Below are 22,881 nucleotides of genomic sequence, written 5' to 3' on the forward strand. Positions count from 1 at the left end.
TCTTTTGGATGAATACTAAATCTTGTGAAACCTTTACATTTATTTTAACTGTATCACTTAAAAAAAAAGAGTAGCACCTTATGGAACTGCACAACATAAACAAATAAACACACTTAGAAGGTGAATATACTTTGGAAAAAAAACACAAGGTAAGAAGAAAAAGATATTTAAAAGAAACTATTATTCTGAACTGCCGCTGTTCCTTCCCCCCCTCCACTCCCACTGAAGGCTACAGGGGTGATCTCAGACAAGGGCTAAGAATATTCTCAGGAAATGCAGTCACTATGCTGGTATTTTAAATAACTATTAATAAGAAAAAGGTTCTATTGCGTTTGATTTACAAAGCACACAGGAGAAGGCTAACATGACAGGAAAAACAACAAAATGGAACCCTCTACAGCTATATAGTTGAGAGAGAATATCTATGGAATAGATTGTCAGAGAACAATGGTTCCTCTGCTGCTACATTTGCCTCAATACATATGGAAATATTGCTTAGTCATCCATGAGTGGTAATTCCCGCTTCACCTCAGCCTCTGCCAAATCCATAAAACAGATTCTACGACAGTGGGTTGTTTAATAGAAATGAAAAAAAAATGTGCCAGATTTTTCCACCCATGACTGATTTTGACATCAGTGGAATTACTCAAGAAGTGAGCACAGCACGGGTGGCAGAATCTATTTCCAGTGTCTCGATTCAGCAAAGTATTTAAGCACATGCCGAACTTGAAGCAATGGAATTACCATGTACTTAAAGTTAGGCATGTGTTTAAGTGCCTTGCTGAACAGTGGCCTAAATGATTTAAGTACAAAAGAACTAGAGTGACCAGATAGCAAGTGTGAAAAATCGGGATGGGGTGGGGGTAACAGGAGCCAATATAAGAAAAAGACCCAAAAATCGGGACTGTCCCTATAAAATCCGGACATCTGGTTACCCACGGCTGCTACTCTGAAACCTAAAAAGAACAATCCACACTCATTAGCCATGTTCAGACATAACAACACTATTTCCTAACTTACTACTGTCTTCCTCCCACAGTGTCCTCATGTTTCCAGCCCCAGATTCATCAGCATTTACTGGTCTAACACGGCAAATTTGTTTTCAGCAATTTTCCTCCATTCCCTAAGGCAGCAATGACTACGCACAGTGAACCACTTGCCTGCTGTGCAAACACATGGAAACGTTGCTAATTACAACCTTTCACTCCAGTTAGCTATACTGGCAATTCAATGACAGTCACTTCATTGCACAGAGTTCTGGAGTATCATGCTAACCTACTACTTTTATATTATTTAAGAAGTAAGATCTCTTTCAGAATAAGATCTCTTTCAGAATAAAGCTTTCAAGGTAACTTCAAATTTGTATTATAGGCTCCTGTATATTCAACAGCAACATAATTTGTGGCAGAATAAATCCAACTATGCTATAAAAATCTATCTTTCATTTTAGAAAAACAATAAGACCTAGCCCTTACTACTGTGAACCTCTTCGGAATGTGAACTGTATTGTCATCCTGAGCCTGCAGACAGATGACAACAATAACTCAAAGGTGTGAAATGGCCAATTCATCTCAAAGGGAAGTTAATGCTGAAGTCTATGGTCAATACTGTTCACTATTTTGCTCTGTTCATTTCAGCAGAAACAACCAACTACAACAACACGCAAAAAGAAAAGGAGGACTTGTGGCACCTTAGAGACTAACCAATTTATTCGAGCATGAGCTTTCGTGAGCTACAGCTCACTTCATCGGATGCATACTGTGGAAATTGCAGAATACATTATTATATACACAGACACCATGAAACAATACCTCCTCCCACCCCACTCTCCTGCTGGTAATAGCTCACGAAAGCTCATGCTCAAATAAATTGGTTAGTCTCTAAAGTGCCACAAGTCCTCCTTTTCTTTTTGCGGATACAGACTAGCACGGCTGTTACTCTGAAACCTACAACAACACGGTAATCTCATCAATGTTGGACGCAATAGCGAATACTACAGCAGGGATAATGGGTAGAGTTGGGTAGGAAACTGTTTTCCTGTCCCACAAACATTTTTAAAGAATCTGAAATATATTCCCCATCTTGAATCAAGATGAAGAGTAGAAATCTTGAAAATATTCACAAACCAAAAAAGACCCCAACCAAACAATTTCCTGCTCCCCGAATCAATCAAAATGTTTGGTTTCAATTTCAACCTTTTTTCAGTCTAATGACTTAAATTTAATAACAAAAAATCATTTCAAACCAGAATCAGAATTTTTCATTAAAAAAAACAACATTAAAACTAAACATTTCAACAATTTTGAAATATTTTTCCTCTACTTTGTTTGAGTTGGGAAATTTGTGAAACCTGACCTGGTTTTGCAAACAGTTTCTATTTTGATGAATCAGCATTTTTCATCCAAAAGAGGATTGAATCGAAAAATTCCTGACCAGCTCTAATAGTGTGAACACTGGTTTCTATCAAGGGTTGCTGGAGTCGGGTCTAGGGTGAGTATGCCAAACCTGTTGCCCAAAGTTAAGCTCTTAAATCTATAATTCGTCAACAAAGTAAAAGTGGCCATTAACTTTAATGTGGGTGCTCAGTACTTCCAAAAATCAGAATCAGGACATTTTCATTGAGGTATTTAAATATGGCTCCAGGAGCCTAAATTTAGACATCCAGGTTTTAAAATCTTGACCTAGGAGTTCAAGCTTCTCCTGTCCCCTCAAAATGTCAAGTCAGCTCCATCCTTGGCATGCGGAAGATGAAGAGATGCAGTATTTCACTTTTTCCTTGGTGTTTAGTGCTTCAACTATCCCCATAAGGTGCCAATACACCAAACCATCTTCTATCGCTTCTCAGGTATCAAATGTCTCAACTTTTCACTACCTGGCTGTCATAACCTTCCCATGACAAATTTTACAACTTATTACATCTACCAAGAGACAAGGTGGATGAGGTAATATCTTTATCAGCAATAGAAGTTGATCCAATAAAAGATATTACCTCACCCACCTTGTCTCTCTAATATCCTGGGACTGACACAGCTACACCACTGCATACATCTACCAAGGCATAAAATCAGTAGAAAACAAAAAACTGAAGATTTGGTAACATCATCAGATTAAATATAATATCAAACAAAAACTGCTTAGTGACAGTTATGGGTGTAACAGGACATACCCCATTCACCCAAACCTTACAAGTATGGAAAAAAGAAGTTAAGGGAAAGTATCCTGCATTCCTTTCCACCTTCATGTTGTCTGCAATGCTGTCAACAACACACTCCAGTGCTTCATAAGGTACTCCTGAGGGAATTCTGCACCAAAAAAATAAAAATTATGCGCACAATATTTTAAAATTCTGAAAAATTCTGCAAATTGTATTTGTCGACAAATAAATGTGGGTCCAGCATGGCAGTGTGGAGCACAGGCCACTGGCTGCATTGAGGTGGGAGATCACCCTGAAGCCCTCACCTCCCTCAGTACAGGGACTCGGCAGTGAAGCTGCACCCAACCCTGACACAGTGCAAGGGCCGGGCCTGCCTCAGAAACATCCCGGGGCCCTGCCCCTTTGCACCAGGTGTGAATGCCCAGGCTCAGCCCAGCAGGATCTGTGGAAGGGCTTAGTGTGGGGGGGGATCTAGGGGTGGGGTGTGAGGTTTCTGTGTGGAGCAATCTGGGTGTGGGTCGCTCAGTCAGAGATCTGGATGCACAGGGACTCAGCAGGGGGGGTTCTGGGTGTGGGGAGACGGGACTCGGCTGAGGGGTTCTGGGTGTGGGGGGCTCAGTGTGGGGGTCCGGTTGCTGGGGGAGTGGGGCTTGATGGGGTGGGAGTCCAGGTGCAGCTGGTTGGGGCTCAGTGGGGTGGGAGTCTGGGTGTAGGGGGCTTGTCGGGGGTGAGGGGAGGTGTCCAGGTGTAGGTATCAGGGTGAGGGTTCGATGGGCCTGCTTAACGGGGGAGCTCCAGCTGCTGACGAGGGGAAGCCGCATGCTGAGCTCCCGCTTCCTCCCACGATTCCCCTATCACCTTTTCTTCCCCATCTCATCCCCCTCCCGCACTGCCTCATGCCTCAACTCCCTCCCCTCACTCCCATATTACCCTACCTCTGCCCTGTTCAACCCCTTTCCTTCCTCACTGCCTCTTCCTTCCACCCCCTCATCCCGCTTCCCTCATTTCCCCTGCCCCCTCTTACCCAGCCCCACCACGGGCACTCACTGTTGCACAGAAAACAGGAAGGCTCCCAGCACACAGAAGGGGAGCCTGACTGGCACTAGGACTCAGGAGAAGGCGTTCAGCTGCAGAGTCAGCGGAGCCGAGACACAGCCTCCTTCAACTGGGCAGCTCTGCGCTTGCAGAAATGCGGTGGGGGGAAGTTGCATGTAACCCTGAGTGCCCTCCCATGCCTTGCCTCTATTTGGGAGGCGAATCCTACCCTCCCCCCCCCCCCAAAACCTGTGCCCATGGTCTTCCCCATACCTGCCTGCCCGCCCTCCCTCCCCCCACGCAGCTTCCCTGCCGTTTTCTGCAGGGAAGCACAGGAATTCTGCGGGGGGGCATTTTCTACAGGCACGTCCAGAAAACCTCCAGGAGTAATAAGGCTCTTACTTCCATCTCCATTAGATACCCAAAAGCAATATGTACTCCAACTTCAAACTTGCATACTAATGCAAAACCTTAACAGCGATCTAATATGCTTTTATCTAAATCAACAGATCAACACATCCAGCTGTCACAATCTCTGTGCATTTGGGACTTTGCACTGCTACACCCTAGTGTATATAAAGACCATATATAAAGGTGTGTAAAAGTGTTCAGTGGCTGTGTTCATGGTCAACCTTAGACAAATCAAGCCAATGCTCCGAACAGAATTAGATGGCACAGTGGTCCCCTGGTGTTGACTATGACCAGTTAATATGACATTATCAAGAACAAGTGGCTCAGCAGAGCTTGTCTTTTAATAAAGGTTGAAAAAACCTGTATTCAGCACATTTAGGGAAACTTTCATGTGGTCTCCAGACACGTCACCTGGTAATGGTGATCTCTTGTACCATACATGTCACCTTGTCACCTTGTCATTGTCACCCTTGTCGGGACTGTGTCCCTAGCCTCTGTTTGCCAGAAGCTGGGAATGGGTGATAGGGGATGGATCACTTGATGATTATCTGTTCTGTTTATTCCCTCTGGGGCACCTGGCATTGGCCACTGTTGGAAGGCAGGATACTGGGTTAGATGGACCTTTGGTCTGACCCAAGATGGTCATTCTTATGACATATATTTAGCAAAAACAATGCTTTGGCTGAACATGCATTATTATATTTAAAAAAAAAAAGTTGAAGTCAGACCAAGAACTATCTTAAGAACTGTACAACATACTACAATACAGGAATCTGAGTATGTAAGACCTGAGCTTAGTTCTTTACACCTGGGCCAGCAGGGACTAGATGCTGTATAAGGGCAGTGTAGTCAGCCCTTCGACAGGATGGGTACACTGGACTTTTATTCTTAAGACTTTCCACCATTGTTGCCACCAGCTCAATTCCACCCATGATAGTAACAGTGGATGTTACTCTCTGCTGGCATTTTAACCTTGGTGCCATCCTATTCTGCTCAGAGGAGGGCTGGACTTTATAATGGTTAAAGCTCCACGAGCCATCATGCCTTGTCTACTTTAGTGCTCCCACCAGCAATATAATGGGTGGGAAATTTTAAGTCAAGAAGTCTAGTGTAAACAATGGCAGAGAGAGAGAGAGAGAGAGAGAGAGAGAGACACGACAAAAAGACTTCCATCACTTTCTAGCAATCGCTCCAGCTAACTGAGGCCTGGCTCTGAAAGGAACTATGCCTGGCTTTCCTTGGCTGGAATAAAACTCAGATTTGTATGAAGGAGAAAAGATAAAGAAAAATAAAGAATTAAACAGTAATGATCCTTCAAGTACCAGCTTGGGAGGAAAAAGATGATTAGGTTGAAAAGTTTTTGTTACTTACCTGTGAGATCTCTGCTAGGTACATGCGCCGTTCATCATTAGCCTTATGGTAAGCCTACATTTTAAAATAATGGATAAATGGTTACAATCAAACAAAACAATTAACATGATTAATCAAAAGGGAAAGAACAAACATACGTACCACCCCAGGACTTTTTCATTTTATGTTTCATGGAATCATTACATTCTCTACACCAATGCTTTAGACATTTTAGACAGCATAACAGCTTCTAAAAAGGGCTGGTTAAACGGATATGGAAGTAACAGACCTTTGCTTCTTGTTCCAGTCTAAGCTCATAATCCTTCAGTTGGTTCTGGAGATTTCTCTTTTCCTCTTCTAGTTGTTTAAGAAGCTGATTTAAGGAACCCTGCAGTTGTATAAATAAAATCAATAGGTTACAAATATTCCTGTTCTGAACAATGATAGAGGTTGTTATCACAATCTACATTCTGAGTTACAATCTTCAAGGTCTGTGAGATTATGCTTAAAGCTACGTTTTGTAGCTTTTGTAGGTTTTGTCGTGGAGGTGGCAGAAGTCATGGAACCCTTGACTTCCAAAGACCTCCGTGACTTCAGCCCTGGTGGCTGGGAACTGCAGGGTCCCGCTGCATCCCACAGCGGCAGGGAGCTGTAAGGTACCCCAGCTGCCTAAGGCAGCAGGCCCCCAAGCTCTCAGCCACCATGGGCAGTGGCGGTACCCTGCAGCTCCCCACTGCTGCGGGGGACATGGGGACCCACAGAGCCCTCCACCACCCATGGTGGCAGAGGGACCCCTGCAGCTCCCTGGATGCCGTGGGGGGGGGAGGCAGGGGGAGCCCCTCAGTCCCCGGCCACCATGGGGGCTAGGGAGACCTCCACAGTTCCCCACTACAGCGGTGGCAGGGGGATTCCCACAGTGCTCCCCGCTGTTGGGGAAGGGGAAGGGGGATCCTGCAGCTCCCCTCTGCTGCTGGTGGCAGGGGGACCCTGGAGCTCTGAGCCCCCACGGGTGGTGGGGAACCCAGAGATCCCAGCCACCCCGCAGCTGCCCAGTCCCTTCCCATTTTATCATGGATATATTTAGTAAAAGTCAGGGACAGGTCACAGGCTTCTGTGAATTTTTCTTTATTGCCCATGACCTGTTCGTGACTTTTACAAAAAATATCCATGACAAAATCTTAGCCTTAATTATGCTCATCACTCCCTTGTTGTTTATATGGCTCCTGCTGATTTACGCAGAGACAGACATTATGGATCACATGCTGCTATGAGTTTCACCATCTTTAAATGAGACACATTTAGTTCTGGCTTTGCTACTCTCAGTGGTTCCTGAGAACTCTGCTCAACTGCATGGGGCCACACAAAGTTGCCCCTCACCTGTAACCAAGGTCTGGTCCCTGGGCTGCAATTCATTGGGTTGGAGGTTCCAGGTCCCAACTGGACCTACACTTGGAAACTACTTGCCAAGGCAGCAATCGGCTTTGGTTGGGGAACTACATGTCCTGATTTGAGATAACTCACAACAACCTAGCTCTAAAGGGATAACCATAGGGAAGGCCTGTATCTTTTGTGTACTTGTATCTAGTATCAAGTTTGTGGGGGGAAGGGAGGAGAATTACTTGGATTATCTGGCATTCACATGTTATTTTTTCACTCTGTGCTGTATTCGCCTGGTGTGGTTCTGATACAATTTTGTGGTCTAGTGGGCAGTGCTCTAGATTAGGAGTCAGAAGACTTGGGTCCTATTCCCAGCTCTGCCACCGACCTGCTGTGTGACCTTGGGCAAGTTACTTCATCTCATTGCTCCATGCCTCTGTTTCTCCTTGCATCCTTTGACTGTCTGGCCTATTTAATCTGTAAGCACTTCGGGGCAGGGACTGTCTCCGGCCTAGCCTGTGGAGCCCCAATCTCTGTTGGGGCCTCTCCTCACTACCATAATACTAATGGCTGCATAGCATATGCGGCAAATCTTCTCTGCCATTGTGATAGCATACATTCTTTGCAGAAGTTAGCTCTGAGGGTTTCAGAGGATCAGTAGGGTTGGTGACTACCCGATACTCAGCCGTGCATGTAGTGGGGGGAATAGAAAGGGATAGCATCTGTAAGGTAAAGCCCCACTACTTCCAATCGATGTGATAATGGCTCAGTTTCACATAAGACTGAGCTACAAGGGAGTTTGGTTGACCCACTGCCAGAAAGCTGGCTCCCAGTATGTGACAGTAGAGAGACCATGGATGGGGCCTCTATAGGAAGCAGTGTTATAGACGACATATGGAAGTAATTCCCCCATAATTTGGTCTGTCCTATCCTTGAGTTATAGTGTCACAGCAGGCAAACAGCTGCAAACAGATTGACAAGGTCTCTCTCTTTTAGGTACAGTAATATTGTTAATAAAGCTGTGTCCCTTCTTTTCCATAAAAATGTTCCTGGATACTATTAAGCTTTCCCTGTGAATGATTTTCATTAGAGTCAAGAATTTATAGTGGTTTGGCTGAAGGTGAAGTGCTGTTAAAAGCTGCTATCACGTTGAAATAACCCCTCCTGCTGATTTTAAAAAACAGAAATTGACAGCAGAGCCACGGCTTTCAAGAATGCTTCACTGTAGCAGGGCAGTCACCCCACTCCAGTTTAGAAGGGGTTAAAAGCCAGCCCTTGGAGAGAGTTGGGAGCCAATCAGGGCCAGGCTGGGCCCTACAAAAGGGCTGCCGGGCCAGAAGGCAGTCAGTCTTTCTCCAGCCTTGGAGAGAGATGGACCTGGCTGCCTGAAGGAGAAAAGGGTACTTTGGAGAGTGCAGTGCTGGGGAAGGGCAGGAGGAGCTGGGAAAGCTCCAGCCTGGCAAACCCCCAGGCAGAGGCCTGGCTTTCAGGGCCGGAGGAGGTACTAGGGCTATGGGGAAGCAGCCAGGGGAGGAAGACACAAGTCCAACCCCCTTGCCGATGAGTGGTCACTTCAGACTGCAGTTTGCCCCTGAGGGAAGGGGCTAGATGAAGATCGGCAGTGGGTCACTGAGGTGGGGTGGGTTTAAGGGATTGGGGTTCCCCAGGGAGGGGAGAACCCTGAGTGTGGGGGTACTGCTCCAGGGCAGTACCCAGGAGAAGGGGCACCATGGGCTGGGAGGGACATGGGGCCTGAAGTATAATGGTAGAGACCAGGAAGCAGGTACTGGTAGGGAGACACCGGCCAGCAGGAGGCGCTCTGAGGCTGGAAAGAGCTAATTCCTAGACTGACCAGCAGCAGGCACCATGGTGGTGAGTCAGCGCTGTGCTATATTCACCCATGGCTGAGCTGCTATTAACTTTAGTTTTCTATTATGACAGATACATTGGAGAAGACATGAAAAGCCATTGTTTTTAAATTAAAATTGGAAGTAAAAACACCTTAGCTGCAGCTGAAACTGTGTTGCATATTACAAACCTCTCCCTATTATAGGATCTAGGAGCCTACAGAGTGTTTACGTTCAGCCCATTTGGAGAGAGAAAGAAAAGGACAGAATGAGGAGGTAATTTGGCTAAATCCAATTAGTGCTGTATTCTACTTCATTATTACATCAGTGTCCCCACAGAATCAAAGAAGGAAGAGAAAGAAAAAGCCTTAACTCTGTCAACTCAGGAGACTGAATTTTGTTTGGAAGAAAGTTTTAACAGCAATCTCTACCTGACAGCATTTTGGGGAGTGTAACCACCTGACATACTTTTAACATACTTTGTGTCCCAGACACAACTCCTCCCAACAGTAGATGGGAGTTCATGCTACTGTTTTAACTGTTCTGAGCAAGTCCAAGCATCACCACATGCCCCTGCACTGGGTCATTCTATAGTGCTGGTGAGGACAGGACCGGCTGGTGTTGCAGCTATAGCAGCAGCAGAGCAACTGAGTAACTTTTTAGTGGCTCTTCTGGTCAAGTTTCTGAACTCTGTGGCCACTTGACCCTAGGGTTCAAGTCTTCTAGAAGTCCCTCATTGAACACAGTGGCATGTACATACCTCTAGTCCCATAGCCTGCACTTTTAAAGCCAGACTCGTCTGCAAGATCACTGTGTTCCAGTACTCAGTTTGCTTTTGGATCTGGGATAATTTCTTCTCAAAGCTATCCTACAGTTGTGCTAGCAGCTGACCCAAGGTAGATCCCAGGACGCTCATTCAGATCTTGAACAATGGTTGGATCCAATCCCAGGTAACCCAGACTATTCAGCACACCATTGCTTTTGACAGGTGAATTCGTATCTGGCCCAGCAGTGCAAAGAGAAAATTAAAGGCTTGAAGGTGCATCAAAACAAGGCTGGTAGCTGCACCTTCACATGTTTGAACAGATGCTAGTTCCTGGGTGTCTATGGAGACTGAAATGATCCTTGACAACACTAAAGCTCAAAGAGGAAGGAGAGGGCACCTATATGTCACAGGAGGTATCAGAAGCATTTTCTGAACCGTTGGGAGATGGGGAGCCATCTACGCAAGGTATGTATTATGCCATGTATTATTTGTACTTTTCTGCATGGCCAAGGGCTAGGCCTACATGGACACTGCCACTGCTATTAAGGAACAGGCAGACAGTCACAAGTGAGGGCAGAAGTCCCTCTCTTACTTCAACTCAGTTACTTCAATAGACACTGAGGACCCTTCCTCACATCCCCTGATGTGACAGACAAAAAAAAAAAGAAACCAAATAGCCTGCCCTCTGCCAAGCCCCCACCAGCAGTAATCTGATCCCTCAGGCTTAGTACAGGTCCCTGGCAAACAGGGCCCGCTCAGAGTCAGTTACCATCATGTGAGGTTGATTCTGCTCGAGCATCTCCTCAGGAGCAGCAAAATAAATTTCATGGATTCTGTTCTGACTCTCTGGTGACCGTGGTGCTCTACTGAAATATGAACCCTAACCACCTTCAAATTTCTGCAGAAAGCTGGCTCTGCATTTTCAGCTCTTAAAGAACAAATCTGGCTCTCTGAACAAATAGAAATGCTCTGAACCTCCAGTGCACTCTCTGTTTTGGGATAAGATGCCAAAACAGATTGCTGTTGTGAGTTATAGGATTTGACCCATCTCCCATAATTCCTTTAGACAGTCCGAACGCCTTACTTTGTGGGAAATTGTGCATCGTGTCCAGCGCCTGAGGAATAGGTAGCTCATAAACAGCAGTGCATCTAGTACAGAGGAGAACTGCACCCAAACCAGAAGGGTTAGTGTTGATGCACTGCACCGTTAAGTTGCAACAGTTCAGTTCCCGAGTGTAAACAAGGCAGAGTTAAAATTAAATTTGCTTGTGAAACCTTAGCATTTCCTTACTTTTGGGTGCTCCACTCTGCATTTGTGTAACATGCTTTCTGAAGGGATTTGACTCCTCAGCATGGTCTTAAATCATTTTCAACACCAGCTCAAAGTAATTTGTTGAAAATAATTTTCAAAAATGGTTCAGTTTCCTAGTATGACTCTAGCTAATACCTCTGGTAGTACCCTAATTCCTATGTTTTCTACCAGAAAAAAGTCTAGAAAAAAATTCTATAATATATCTGAAGTATTTATATGGCCCTCATCACGGTAGTATCTGAGCACCTCACAATATTTAATGTATTTATCTTCACAATTCTTCTGTGAGGTAGAGAAGTATTAGCCCCATTTTGCAGATGGAGAAATGAACCACAGAGGCTAAATGACTTACCCAAGGTCACAGAGGGAGCTTGTGGAGGAGCAGGGACTTTAACCCAAGTCCTAAGCTACCAACGGGATCATCGTCCTTCCATAATGAACTATTTGCTAGACAAAACACTTATGTCCTGCACACAATGAACACTGAATGAGGCAAGCTCTGCTGCAGAGCTCTTCCTTCTTGAGCACATACTTCGGGTATTAAACGAGGCAGACTACACATGTGTTTACTTATGTGAAAAACCTCTCTAGATATTCAAACACTGGAAGAGATTAAATAATGTTTCAGAAAATGGACTGAATAAAATTTAAACCAGTAAAACTTCGAAGATATCCTAAGAGCTAACTCTGCTAGGGCAGATCATAAGTTACCTTCAACTCCTACTACATAAGCAGTAACTGAAGAAGCAACTGAGACCTTATCTATGGTGCACCTAGCCACAAGTATAGCTGCATAAAGCAAGAATCCAGCCAAGCTGAATCCAGCTAAACCCCTCAGGGGTGTGTTCACCTTCAATTAACTCTCTGAGAAAGGAGGGGATAAAAACTCATTGAAACAGATGTCAAGTATCAGGGGGTAGCCGTGTTAGTCTGTATCCACAAAAACAAGAGAGTCCGGTGGCACCTTAAAGACTAACAGATTTATTTGGGCATAAACTTTCATGGGTAAAAAACCACTTCGTTGGATTGAAATAGATGTAACTCAAGAGGCTTACAGCAATGTGAGCAGCTTTCTGTACAAAGAAGTGAAACAGCACAAAAGAAGCTCACAGCAAACAGCTCAAAGAACACAGACACACAGCATAGACCAGGCTGCGTAAGAAGTCTCAGCAAAAAACAAGGACTAGCAAGAGCTCACAGGAGAGCTAGCCCTCTGAAGGGGACAGAAACGCAGCCTACCTGTGACAGACTCCACTAAGGAGAATAAAATAACCCAGATCCACCTGTGGATAGTTAATTGCCTAAGTACCTAGGTGGCAGCTAATTAGGTAAGGAGCACCAGGGGCTAAATAAAGGCTTTGAGGACTCAGTTACTAGGCCCCAGAACAGGAGTACTTCTCAGTGGAGCTGATTAGAGAACTCACCAGACAAGGAGAACTAGGAAAGGTGTTCCTGGAGGAATCAGGATCCCCAAGGAGCAAAGCCATAGAGAGGCTTGATTCCAGCAAAAGGATCTTACCAGACAGCGGCCAAAGATCTAGGTCACTGGGGAAATACATGCTGCTCCAGTGAAGAGCTGGAGTAGTTTGACCTATGCAGGGGCTGTGAGTCTAGAGAGAGAACCCAGGTGATGCCTGGAAGGCTGAGTCCTGAGGAAGTTCCTGACCTAAGAGGGCCTTACTGGTGAAGAGTCTGGATGGAGGGCCTTCAGTGGGGGGCTAACTAAGATTAGCTTGCTAGAACACTGGAGTGAAGGCTAATTTGACTATTAATGACTGCTTCTTGGAGCAGGTAGGCCTGGAACCCATAAGGGGAGAGGCATTTCTTGATTTAGTCTTAAATGGAACACAGGATCTGGTCCAAGAGGGGAATATAACTGAACTGCTTGGTAATAGCGACTATAATGTAATTAAATTTAACATCCTTGTAGGGGGAGGAAGGAAATACCAAAGAAGCCCACCACAGTAGTATTTTACTTCAGATAAGGGAACAAAAGAAAATCAGAAAGTTAATTACACGGAAATTAAAAGGAACAGTCCCAAAAGTGAAATGCCGCAAGTTGCATAGAAACTTTAAAAAAACACCATAATACTGGTTCAATTTAAATGTATATCCCAGATTAAAAATAATATTAAGAGAACCAAAAAAATGCCATCATGGCTAACCAACAGAATAAAAAGTGGTTAGAGGTAAAAAAGCATCCTTTAAAAACTGGAAGTCAAATCCTACTGAGGAAAATAGAAAGGAGCATAAATTGTCAAGTGTAAAAATATAATTAGGCAGACCAAAAAAGAATTCGAAGAGCAACTAGCAAAAGACTCAAACTAACCGCAAATATTTAAGTACATCAGAAGCAGGAAGTCTGCCAAACAATCAGTGGGGCCACTGGATGATCAAGGTGCTAAATCAAAAGAGCACTCAAGGAAGACAAGGCCATTGTAGAGAAGCTCAGTTAATTATTTGTATTGGTCTTCGCTGCCAAGGATCTGAGGGAGATTCCCACACACAAGCCACCCGAGGTACAAATTTGAGGAACTGTCCCAGACTGAGGTGTCAACATAGGAGGTTTTGGAACAAACTGATAAATTCAATAGTATTAAGTAAGGCTGTCAAGCGATGTAAAAAATTAATCGCACTGTTAATAATAGAATACCATTTATTTAAATATTTTTGGATGTTTTCTACATTTTCGAATATATTGATTTCAATTACAACACAGAATACAAAGTGTACAGTGCTCACTTTATATTTATTTTTGATTACTAGTATTTGCACTGTTTAAAAAAAAGGAATAGTATTTTTCAATTCACCTAATACAAGTACTGTAGTGCAATCTCTTTATCATGAAAGTTGAACTTACAAATGTAGAATTATGTACAAAACCCCCCTGTATTAATAATAAAACAATGTAAAATTTTAGAGCCCGCAAGTCCCCTCAATCGTACCTCTTGTTCAGCCAATTGCTCAGACAAACAAGTTTGTTTACATTTACAGGAGATAATTCTGCCCTCTTCTTATTTACAGTGTCACCAGAATGTGAGAACAGGCATTTGCATGGCACTTTTGTAGCTGGTATTGCAAGGTATTTACATGCCAGATATGCTAAACATTCATATGCCCCTTAATGCTTTGGCCACCATTACGGAGGACATGCTTCCATGCTGACGACGCTCATTAAAAAAAATGTGTTAATTAAATTTGTGACTGAACTCCTCGGGGGAGAATTGTATGTCCCTGCCCTCTCTGTTTTACCCACATTCTGCCATTTATTTCATGTTATAGCAATCTTGGATGATGACCCAGCACATGTTGTTCATTTTAAGAACACTTTCACTGCAGATTTGACAAAACGCAAAGAAGGTACCTACCAATGTGAGATTTCTAAAGATAGTTTCAGCACTTCACCCAAGGTTTAAGAATCTGAAGTACCTTCCAAAATCTGAGAGGGACAAGGTGTGGAGCATGCTTTCAGAAGTCTTAAAAGAGCAACACTTCAGGGCGGAAATTCACCGAAAAAGAAAATCAACCTTCTGCTGGTGGCATCTGACTCAGCTAATGAAAATGAACATGCGTCCGTCCGCACTGGTTTGGATTGTTATCAAGCAGAACCTGTCATCAGCATGGATGCATGTCCCCTGGAATGGTGATTGAGGGCAAAGGCAAGAAAAACAATCTTTTGAATTAAAGGACTAGGGTTGACATTCTAAGGCTGTCACCTACTGTAACACTATTTAATGCTGGTCCACCCAATGTTGGTGCACAGTTCAATTTTTTGATGTTAGTACATTTCAGTTATTCTTAAAATTAAAGTTCCGATATGCTTAGACGAAACTAATTTTTTTATTTGCTTATATATGGCATGAATAAATACAGATTTACAGATCCTAGTGTGCAAATTTATTATCTTATATGACAGGGATAAATCATGCATGCAAATCGTGCATCAAAGTCATGAAATGGACTACAAATGCAATAAAAATAAGGTATTCAGAAGTTTAACAAATGGAGGGGGGCGGGCACCGAAGACTCAGCTCACCTGGGGTGCCATTTGGGAGCTGGGAGCAGTGCTGTTCAACACATTCAGAAATGACTGGAAAAAGGGGTAAATAGTGAGATGGTAAAATTTTCAGATGATACAAAACTACTCAAGATAGTTAAGTCTACAGTAGACTGCGAAGAGTTACAAAGGGATCTCATAAAACTGGGTGACTGGATGACAAAATGGCAGATGACGTTCAATATTGTTGCAAAGTACAGCACATTGGCAAACATAATCCCAACTATACATACAAAATGATGTGGTCTAATTAGCTGTTACCACTCAAGAAAGATCTTGGGGTTATTGTGGGATAGTTCTCTGAAAACATCTGCTCAATGTGCAGCAGCAGTCAAAAAAGTTAACAGAATGTTAGGAACCATTAGGAAAGGGATAGATAATAAAGACAAAAAATATCATAATGCTACTATATAAATCCATGGTAAGCCCACATCCTGAATACTCCGTGCATTTCTGGTTGCCCCATCTCAAAAAAAAAGATATATTGTAAATGTAAGAGGTACAGAGAAGGGCAAAACCATGATTAAGTATATAGAACAGCTTCCATATGAGGAGAGATTAAAAAGACCGGGACTGTTCATCTTAGAAAAGACATGACTAAGGGGGGATACGAGAGAGAGCTATACAATCATGATGGTGTGGAGAAAGTGAATAAGGAAGTGTTATTTACCCCTTCACATAACACAAGAAACATCTGTCACCCAATGAAATTAATAGGCAGCAGGTTTAAAACAAAACAAAGAAGTACTTCTTCACACAATGAACAGTCAACCTGTGGAACTCACTGCCAGGGGAGTGAAGACCAAAACTATAATTGGGTTCAAAAAATAATTAGGTAAGTTCATGGGGGTTAGGTCCATCAGTGGCTATTAGCCAAGATGGTAAGGTAAGCAATCCCATGCTGTAGGTGTACCTAAGCCTCTGACTGAGAAACTGGGACTGGACAACAGGGGATGGATCACTTGATAATTGCACTGTTCTGTTTATTCCCTCTGAAGCATCTGGCATAGGCCACTGTCGTAAGGTAGGATACTGGGCTAGATGAACCATTAGTCCAACCCAGTGTGGCTATTCTTATATTAATTTGCATACTATGTTCAGACTTTGGTTAAATAAACTGGACTCCTGAAGGGGCAACGTTCACTATATGTGGGCCTTACTGAACTTATTGATAGCCCAAAAAAGGAAACTGAGGCAGGGACTCACCTGGTGTCATCACTGACTGCAGGGGGTGCACCAGGGTGACCGCCAGACCATTATCTCCCTCCTTTATCCAGCACTGACCTGTGAGAATATGCTGCTACCAAGCCCCAAGATTGAGGGGGTGGGATAAATTCTGATCTAAACCCTGAAAAAGTCAGGATAACTTTATTGCTGAAATTGGTTTAATTAAATATTGTCATTCTTGTAAGTTAAGGTTTAACAACAGACTCTTCTGCTAAACCCCGACTAGCCGGACAATGTATTCCTGGAAAGGAGACATAAGATGACTAAAGGATTTAAGATTCTTAGTTTTCATTAAACTGCCTATGTCAAGTCACTCTGAGTGAGCTGATGGGCGAAAAGACATGCTGCAATTTTAAAATAATACCTTGAGAGACTTCTTTACATAACTGAATTCTTCACTAGCAAATATGTTATTAGCCCAATGATCCATCAAGTCTAGTTTCCAGCAGTGACCAATATCCAAAGCTTCACAGTAAAGGGAAACCCCCCCCCCAATTAATCTTTTCTGCATTTATCCCCACACTTTTTCTTTTTTTATTGCCTCCAAAGTATGTGGTTGACTTAACAACTGCCAGCAAATGAAATTATGCAGATTTATATTGCAGTTGGATTTTAAAACCACCCCCATAAGCCGTTTTCATAGTGGATTTTTCAGTGTATTGCTGCCACTAGGAATGCAGATGACAGTTTCCATCAATCACTCCTCCATATCCACGGTGACAAATAGGAGACATCGTCAACGTAGCAAACTTACTTTCACCAGAGACTGACTTGAGCTGTCTAATGATCTAGCATCAATTCACTCCAGCCCTAATCCTCTTCGATTTTCTTCTATCAGGTAGCCACATAAGCAATACATTTGTTTGGCATGTAAAGAAAATCATGAAGCCTCTACAATCTATTCTACTTGACATTTGAAATCACATGCAGTTTCACCCGGAAAATAAACTCTTTTCCTTCCAACATCAGGAGGTATGTCTATCAGCTGAAGTAATTAAATCTAAAACCTAGTGCAAAAAGTAATGCTGCATCTTTCATGTTACTGAAATTGAACTCCATTTTTAGCTCTATTGATAAACTGTCACTAATTTCATACTGTAATAATTACTGTGACAAAATGAAATAAAGTTCTTTAGTAAAGCATGTTTCTGCGTATACTGTACATATGAGGTTTTTTTGCACGGAACACTAAAGGCTTCAGTACAACTGAACCCAGGAGGGCTATGAATATTTAAATACCAAGTGCCCCCTTGTGGCTAATATAATAATTCACATTAAAGCTATATTAAAAAATAATATGAAGATTATGACAGGCTGCATGAACTCTGCTGGGGTCAGTTTGTTTGGCTTAGGGGTTGGCACAGATTGGTTCAGGTTCTACATGAACATCAAGTTCCAAGGAGCACCCTCTTTCCCAAGCCAATCCAGGCGGTGCTAGGGAACCACCAGGGTTTTTAACCAGCCACAAGCTAGGGAACAGAAGACGTATAATTCCCAGTTGTATGGCTATAAAGAGGGCTGGTAGCAGGATTTTCCTCAGCTCCTATTGCCCTGCTGAGAAAAAGCAGGTGTTTCCTGCCCCACTGAAGACCATATAAAGACTTAAAGAAAGTGACCACCTGCTGTGACCGAAGATATCAGAGGAAGACCATCCTATACCAGGATGGCAATGAGGCAGGGGAAGCGAGGTCAATAGGGGTCTCCTGGACACATAAGGTATGTTGAAGAGGTCCAGAGCAGTATTTCTCAACCTTTTTGACACCAGGGACCAGCTTGCTGCCTTCCTAAACTGTATCAGGGACATCTCAGGGCCCTATGCAGACCCTTTTCCAAGTTAGTATTGAAGTTTGCAATGAGAAGGAAACTCAGACACACTTTTCACTCAGCCCTATTTGAGACTTAATCAAACAAGGTCAGTGAAGTTCAGTTAAAGGTGACCCACTAAGGGAATTGTCAAAATTTCCTCCACCTTGGCAAAGTCCTGATGTCCCCGACACAAAGGCTCAGAGAAGCCTTCAACACATCACTGCACAACAATTCTCACATACGTCTTCTTAGGATCCAGATACCCAGTCTGTGTCTTCAGCTTTTTCTCCAACGTGACACCATCGCGCACACTTTGCTAGTAATGTAATATCAATTGCAGAACCCCAGTAAGGCACAGGGATGGCCTATGCGTGGCTAAGGTATGTATCCAGCGTTTTCACTATAATGCAGTTTTGCAAAGCAAATGCCTGAACAATAATTTCAGAATTTCCTCAATCACAATGATGGACAACGCTGAATACAGTGATTTATAATAGAAACCCTGGTTCTGCAGCTAATCTTAACTAGAGCGTTGCTAAGGCAATGCTATCTGAAGTGTGTTCTTCTGAACTGATTCTGCAGTATGCCGTCCTCTATTTGCATAATAAAGCCTCTGTCTAGGGAGGCTTTCTTGCAGTAACTATAAGGAGAGGAAAAAAAGATGAAGATTTTTCTCTCCTAACATGGGAAATGATATTTAGGAGACAGCCTATGTATATTCCACATAATATTGCTTAATGAAAAAGAAGTGAACAAATGCTAACTGGTTTATCTAACAAGAGGAAGTAAAATTCGCATTGGGCTAGTTTTCAAAGGGACTGCATTTCAATTTCTTCATAATTATTTCTGAATTTCAGTATAGCTTGTGCATTATTCACTGGGGCACAAAGGAAGTTATGACTAACAGTCTTCACTGTAGAAGTTCTTTGTGCTGCTCCTATTTCAGAGCTTTTCAATATCCAACCTCAACATGCAGAAATGATTTTCTAATCTCCACTTATAAAGAAGAAAATGTTTGTATTATTGGTTCCATATTATTGTGCTGTTTGAAGGGGATGACAACACCATTACTTTTGGAAACAAATGAAAAAACGGAGGATTTCAAGTCAAAATGAGATCATCAAAATAATACCTGTGTGTTTAAACAAGAATGAACTACACATTTTCCAAAGCAAGGAAAAATTCCTCAGCAAGATTCCAGGTCCATACAGCCAATGGTATTGACACTTGAAAGCAATTATTTCAATTTCTGGGTACAGAAAATCCAGTGTGCTTCCTTATCCACCATCCAAGAGTTTGCCTTGGTGTAAACTACTCCATTCTATTTAGATTCTTATAACTTGTTCATTGCCATGGTACCTGAGTGCCTATTTTTGTCATTACCCTGTTGGTGCTCAAAAACAAGACCTTTAGCTTTTAAAAGTAAAGAGTGGAATGTGGAGAAAGTAGACTTTTGCCAGACAATGTGTTGTGGGTGTCTGGCAAACATATACACAATATTTGCTTATAATTATTTACATCAATTTGCTCTTTGGGTCTTCTTGGTCTGTTTGTACAGGACTAGCACAATGGGGCTCATAAGTGCTACTGCATACAAACAAATAAAAAATAATATGAAACAAAGGTAATTTGTTTGTATTCATTCCATCTTCTCTAGTCAAAAAAGAGTTCTCAAACAAGTACCAAACTTTTTAGATTTAACAGTCTTTCAATCCCATAAATTCTTAAACTCCTGAAGGTGTTTTAAAAACAACATAAAGATGACAAGACCTAATAGACTTTATCTTTCTACAATGTTCCTCAGAAAGGAATCCATTATCTAATATTGGGACACTGTAGAAATGATATGATATCTACTGGAAGCATTATTTAGCTCACAAGGCCAGAAGAGACCACTCTGATCATCTACTCTGACCTTGTATAACACAGGCCATAAGACTTCCCTGAATTAATTTCTGTTTGACTAGAACATATCATTTAAAAAAAACATCATATGGATGTCTTCATAGGCTCTCATATATAATGGCAAGTTTGGGACTTTGAAGTTTTAATAAATAACATTAAAAACACTGAACATAAGTAGGGTGATGGCTAGCTGCTGACCTCCCTGCTCCTGTCCACCAAGAAATGTCAGTTTCTCATTCTAATCCTCAAAGGGCTAAATATTTCCTTTTTCCCACAGAGAAACTCACAGGAGCAGAAAAAGGTTTGGCTAAATCTGCAAGCCTCAACACCTGCAGTTCCTGCGGAATAAGGGTGAGGGAGGCCTCATGGACAGGGCAGGGGTGTGCCCTGGGAACCCAGAAGTTTCCTAGATACCAGTGAAAAAGTCTAGGCCCCTCTACGTTCCTTTCTTGATTCCTCCTCTCCCTTCTGTCAGAACAGATCCCTTAGAAATTGTGCTGTTATTGGTTTCCTTCATCATAGATGTGCCCAAACCTCCATCTGAGGGGGTCAGAGCTATAGAGGGAATTTAATTGTGTTTGGAGCAGTATTAATTCCAAAACACACACTTCCATTTGGAAATGCACTGGGTTGGGAAGAAAGCTTATATACAATGCAGCTACTTCCTGGCTCAACCTCCTTCCACCCAATCTGGAAAGCCTGAACCACTCAGAGTTCAATCAGAGGGCTTCCGTAAGCTCCCAAGCTGGAAGGAACATTGCACAGAATCACACTGCCCGACCTTATATTACTTCTGCCTATATTACATGGATTCTCTATTTGTATGTTCCCTGCCAGACAACAGAATGGGAGGAGTAAAGGGCCTTAAAGTAAGAGTAGCTGGAGCTTGAGGTTAAAAAACAAAAGAAAAATCCAGAATTAAACTTTGTTTTCACTCTGCCCCCTTGTGCACCCACATTTTGGGTGAAGGTCTCTGTGGTTCCCAAGTGCCATTCTCTAACCAGCTTCATTCACCCTGGGCAATTTTTCAGGCTTTGGGTGAATGTGAAGTCTGCATGGCTTTGGAGGAAGTGAAGTTAAAGAAATGAAAATGCTTAAGCCAGTTTGTATTTTACAGATGTAACATTTATTCTACGAGGATTTCCCCATAAATATGTTGTTTACATATATTTGTAATAGTTCTAAATGCATCGAGAATATACAAGTAGTATAAGGGCCCTACCATCAATCAAACCCTGACCCCCGCCCCTTGACCCCTTAGCCCCGCCCCTTGACCCCTTAGCGCCGCCCCTTGACCCCTCAGCCCCGCCCCTTGACCCCCTCAGCCCCGCCCCTTGACCTCTTAGCCCCACCCACCGGAAGTCCCGCCCCATGGGTTATTACTTCCGGGGTCAAGGCTGCCACATGACCGGAAGCAAGGTGTGTCATGTGACACCCACCCCACCCCTTGACCCCTTTAACCCCACCCCTTGACCTCTGCCCCCTCCCCCCCCACCGGAAGTCCTGCCCCATGGGGTATTACTTCCAGGGTCAAGGCTGCCACGTGACCGGAAGCAAGGTATGTCATGTGAACCCTCTAACAACTCCTCCCACTGCCCTCTACCAATCAGGATGGGTTTCGCCCCGTAGGACTTCCCCCCCAAGAGGAGCTTTGACCAATCAGGGCGAGTTCCGGAGCGGGGTGTCCTCTCCGGAAGTGGGTCTTGTGACCCCTCTAACAACTCCTCCCCCCCCCCACCAATCAGGATGGGTTTTGCCCCGTAGGACCTCCCAGAGAGGAGCTTTGACCAATCAGGGCGAGTTCCGGGGTGGGGGTGTCCTCTCTGGAAGTGGGTCTTGTGACCCCTCTAACAACTCCTCCCCCCACCCCGCTACCAATCAGGAGGGGTTTTGTTCCGATAGGACCAAGAGGAGATTTGACCAATTAGGATGAGTTCCGGGGGCGGGGTGACCCGTCCGGAAATGATTCATGTGACCCCTCTAACAACTCCTCCCACCAACCTCTACCAATCAGGCCGGCCCGAGAGCAGATTTGACCAAAATAGGGCAGGTTCTGGGATGGGGTGAACCACCCAGAAGAGGGGCGTATGACCCCTCTGCCAATCAGAGCGCAGCACCATCACCCCATAAGGCCCAGCGTCGGGCAGAAGAGGCTGTCTTTTACCAAGAGTGCGTGTTTTAGAAATCGTGGAAACATGGACTCCTTCACCACCCCCGTGAGAACTTAGGACTTTGTTTTAGCCCCGAAGGCCTTCAACAAACCGCGGAGAAAGCGCTACATCAGCGAGAGTTCTGAGGAGGGCCCTTTGGCCCAGCCATTGATGGATACCCCGGACCCTGAAACCCAGCCGCTTGTGGGGCCCCACGATGAGCGTGATGGCCTCTTGTTGTCCACCCCCCGGGAGGAGGAAGGTGATCGCAGCTCGGGGAAGTCACTAGTGGACAAGATGAACGCTCAGGTAAATGAATGCTTAAGAAGTGACGGTCGGGATGGGGTTGTAACGGGGCTAGGAACCAGGGATTGTGTAAATCAAAAACCGAGCAGTGGGGTGCTTACGCTGTTTCTTTTTTGACAAAAATCTCTCAACAGCTCAATGATGCCTTTCTAGAGGACCCGGAGACTCTGGACAGCGT

The 22,881-nt window shown here is 43.7% G+C and overlaps 1 protein-coding gene across 3 annotated transcripts in view; it reads right to left on the reverse strand.

Annotated features, from left to right (window-relative positions):
• Window positions 1-22,881, reverse strand: part of CCDC169 (coiled-coil domain containing 169) — a 70,181-nt gene that overhangs the window by 23,957 nt on the left and 23,343 nt on the right. For all 3 annotated transcript variants that reach the window (XM_074959626.1, XM_074959630.1, XM_074959637.1), the window contains exons 5-6: window positions 6,240-6,338; window positions 5,972-6,025 (exon numbers count right to left, since the gene is read on the reverse strand). In XM_074959626.1, coding sequence (XP_074815727.1) covers window positions 5,972-6,025; window positions 6,240-6,338 — 153 coding nt within the window. The remainder of the gene's footprint in view (window positions 1-5,971; window positions 6,026-6,239; window positions 6,339-22,881) is intronic.

Source organism: Natator depressus, chromosome 1, assembly GCF_965152275.1.
Source record: "Natator depressus isolate rNatDep1 chromosome 1, rNatDep2.hap1, whole genome shotgun sequence".
NCBI classification, from domain to species: Eukaryota; Metazoa; Chordata; order Testudines; family Cheloniidae; genus Natator; species Natator depressus.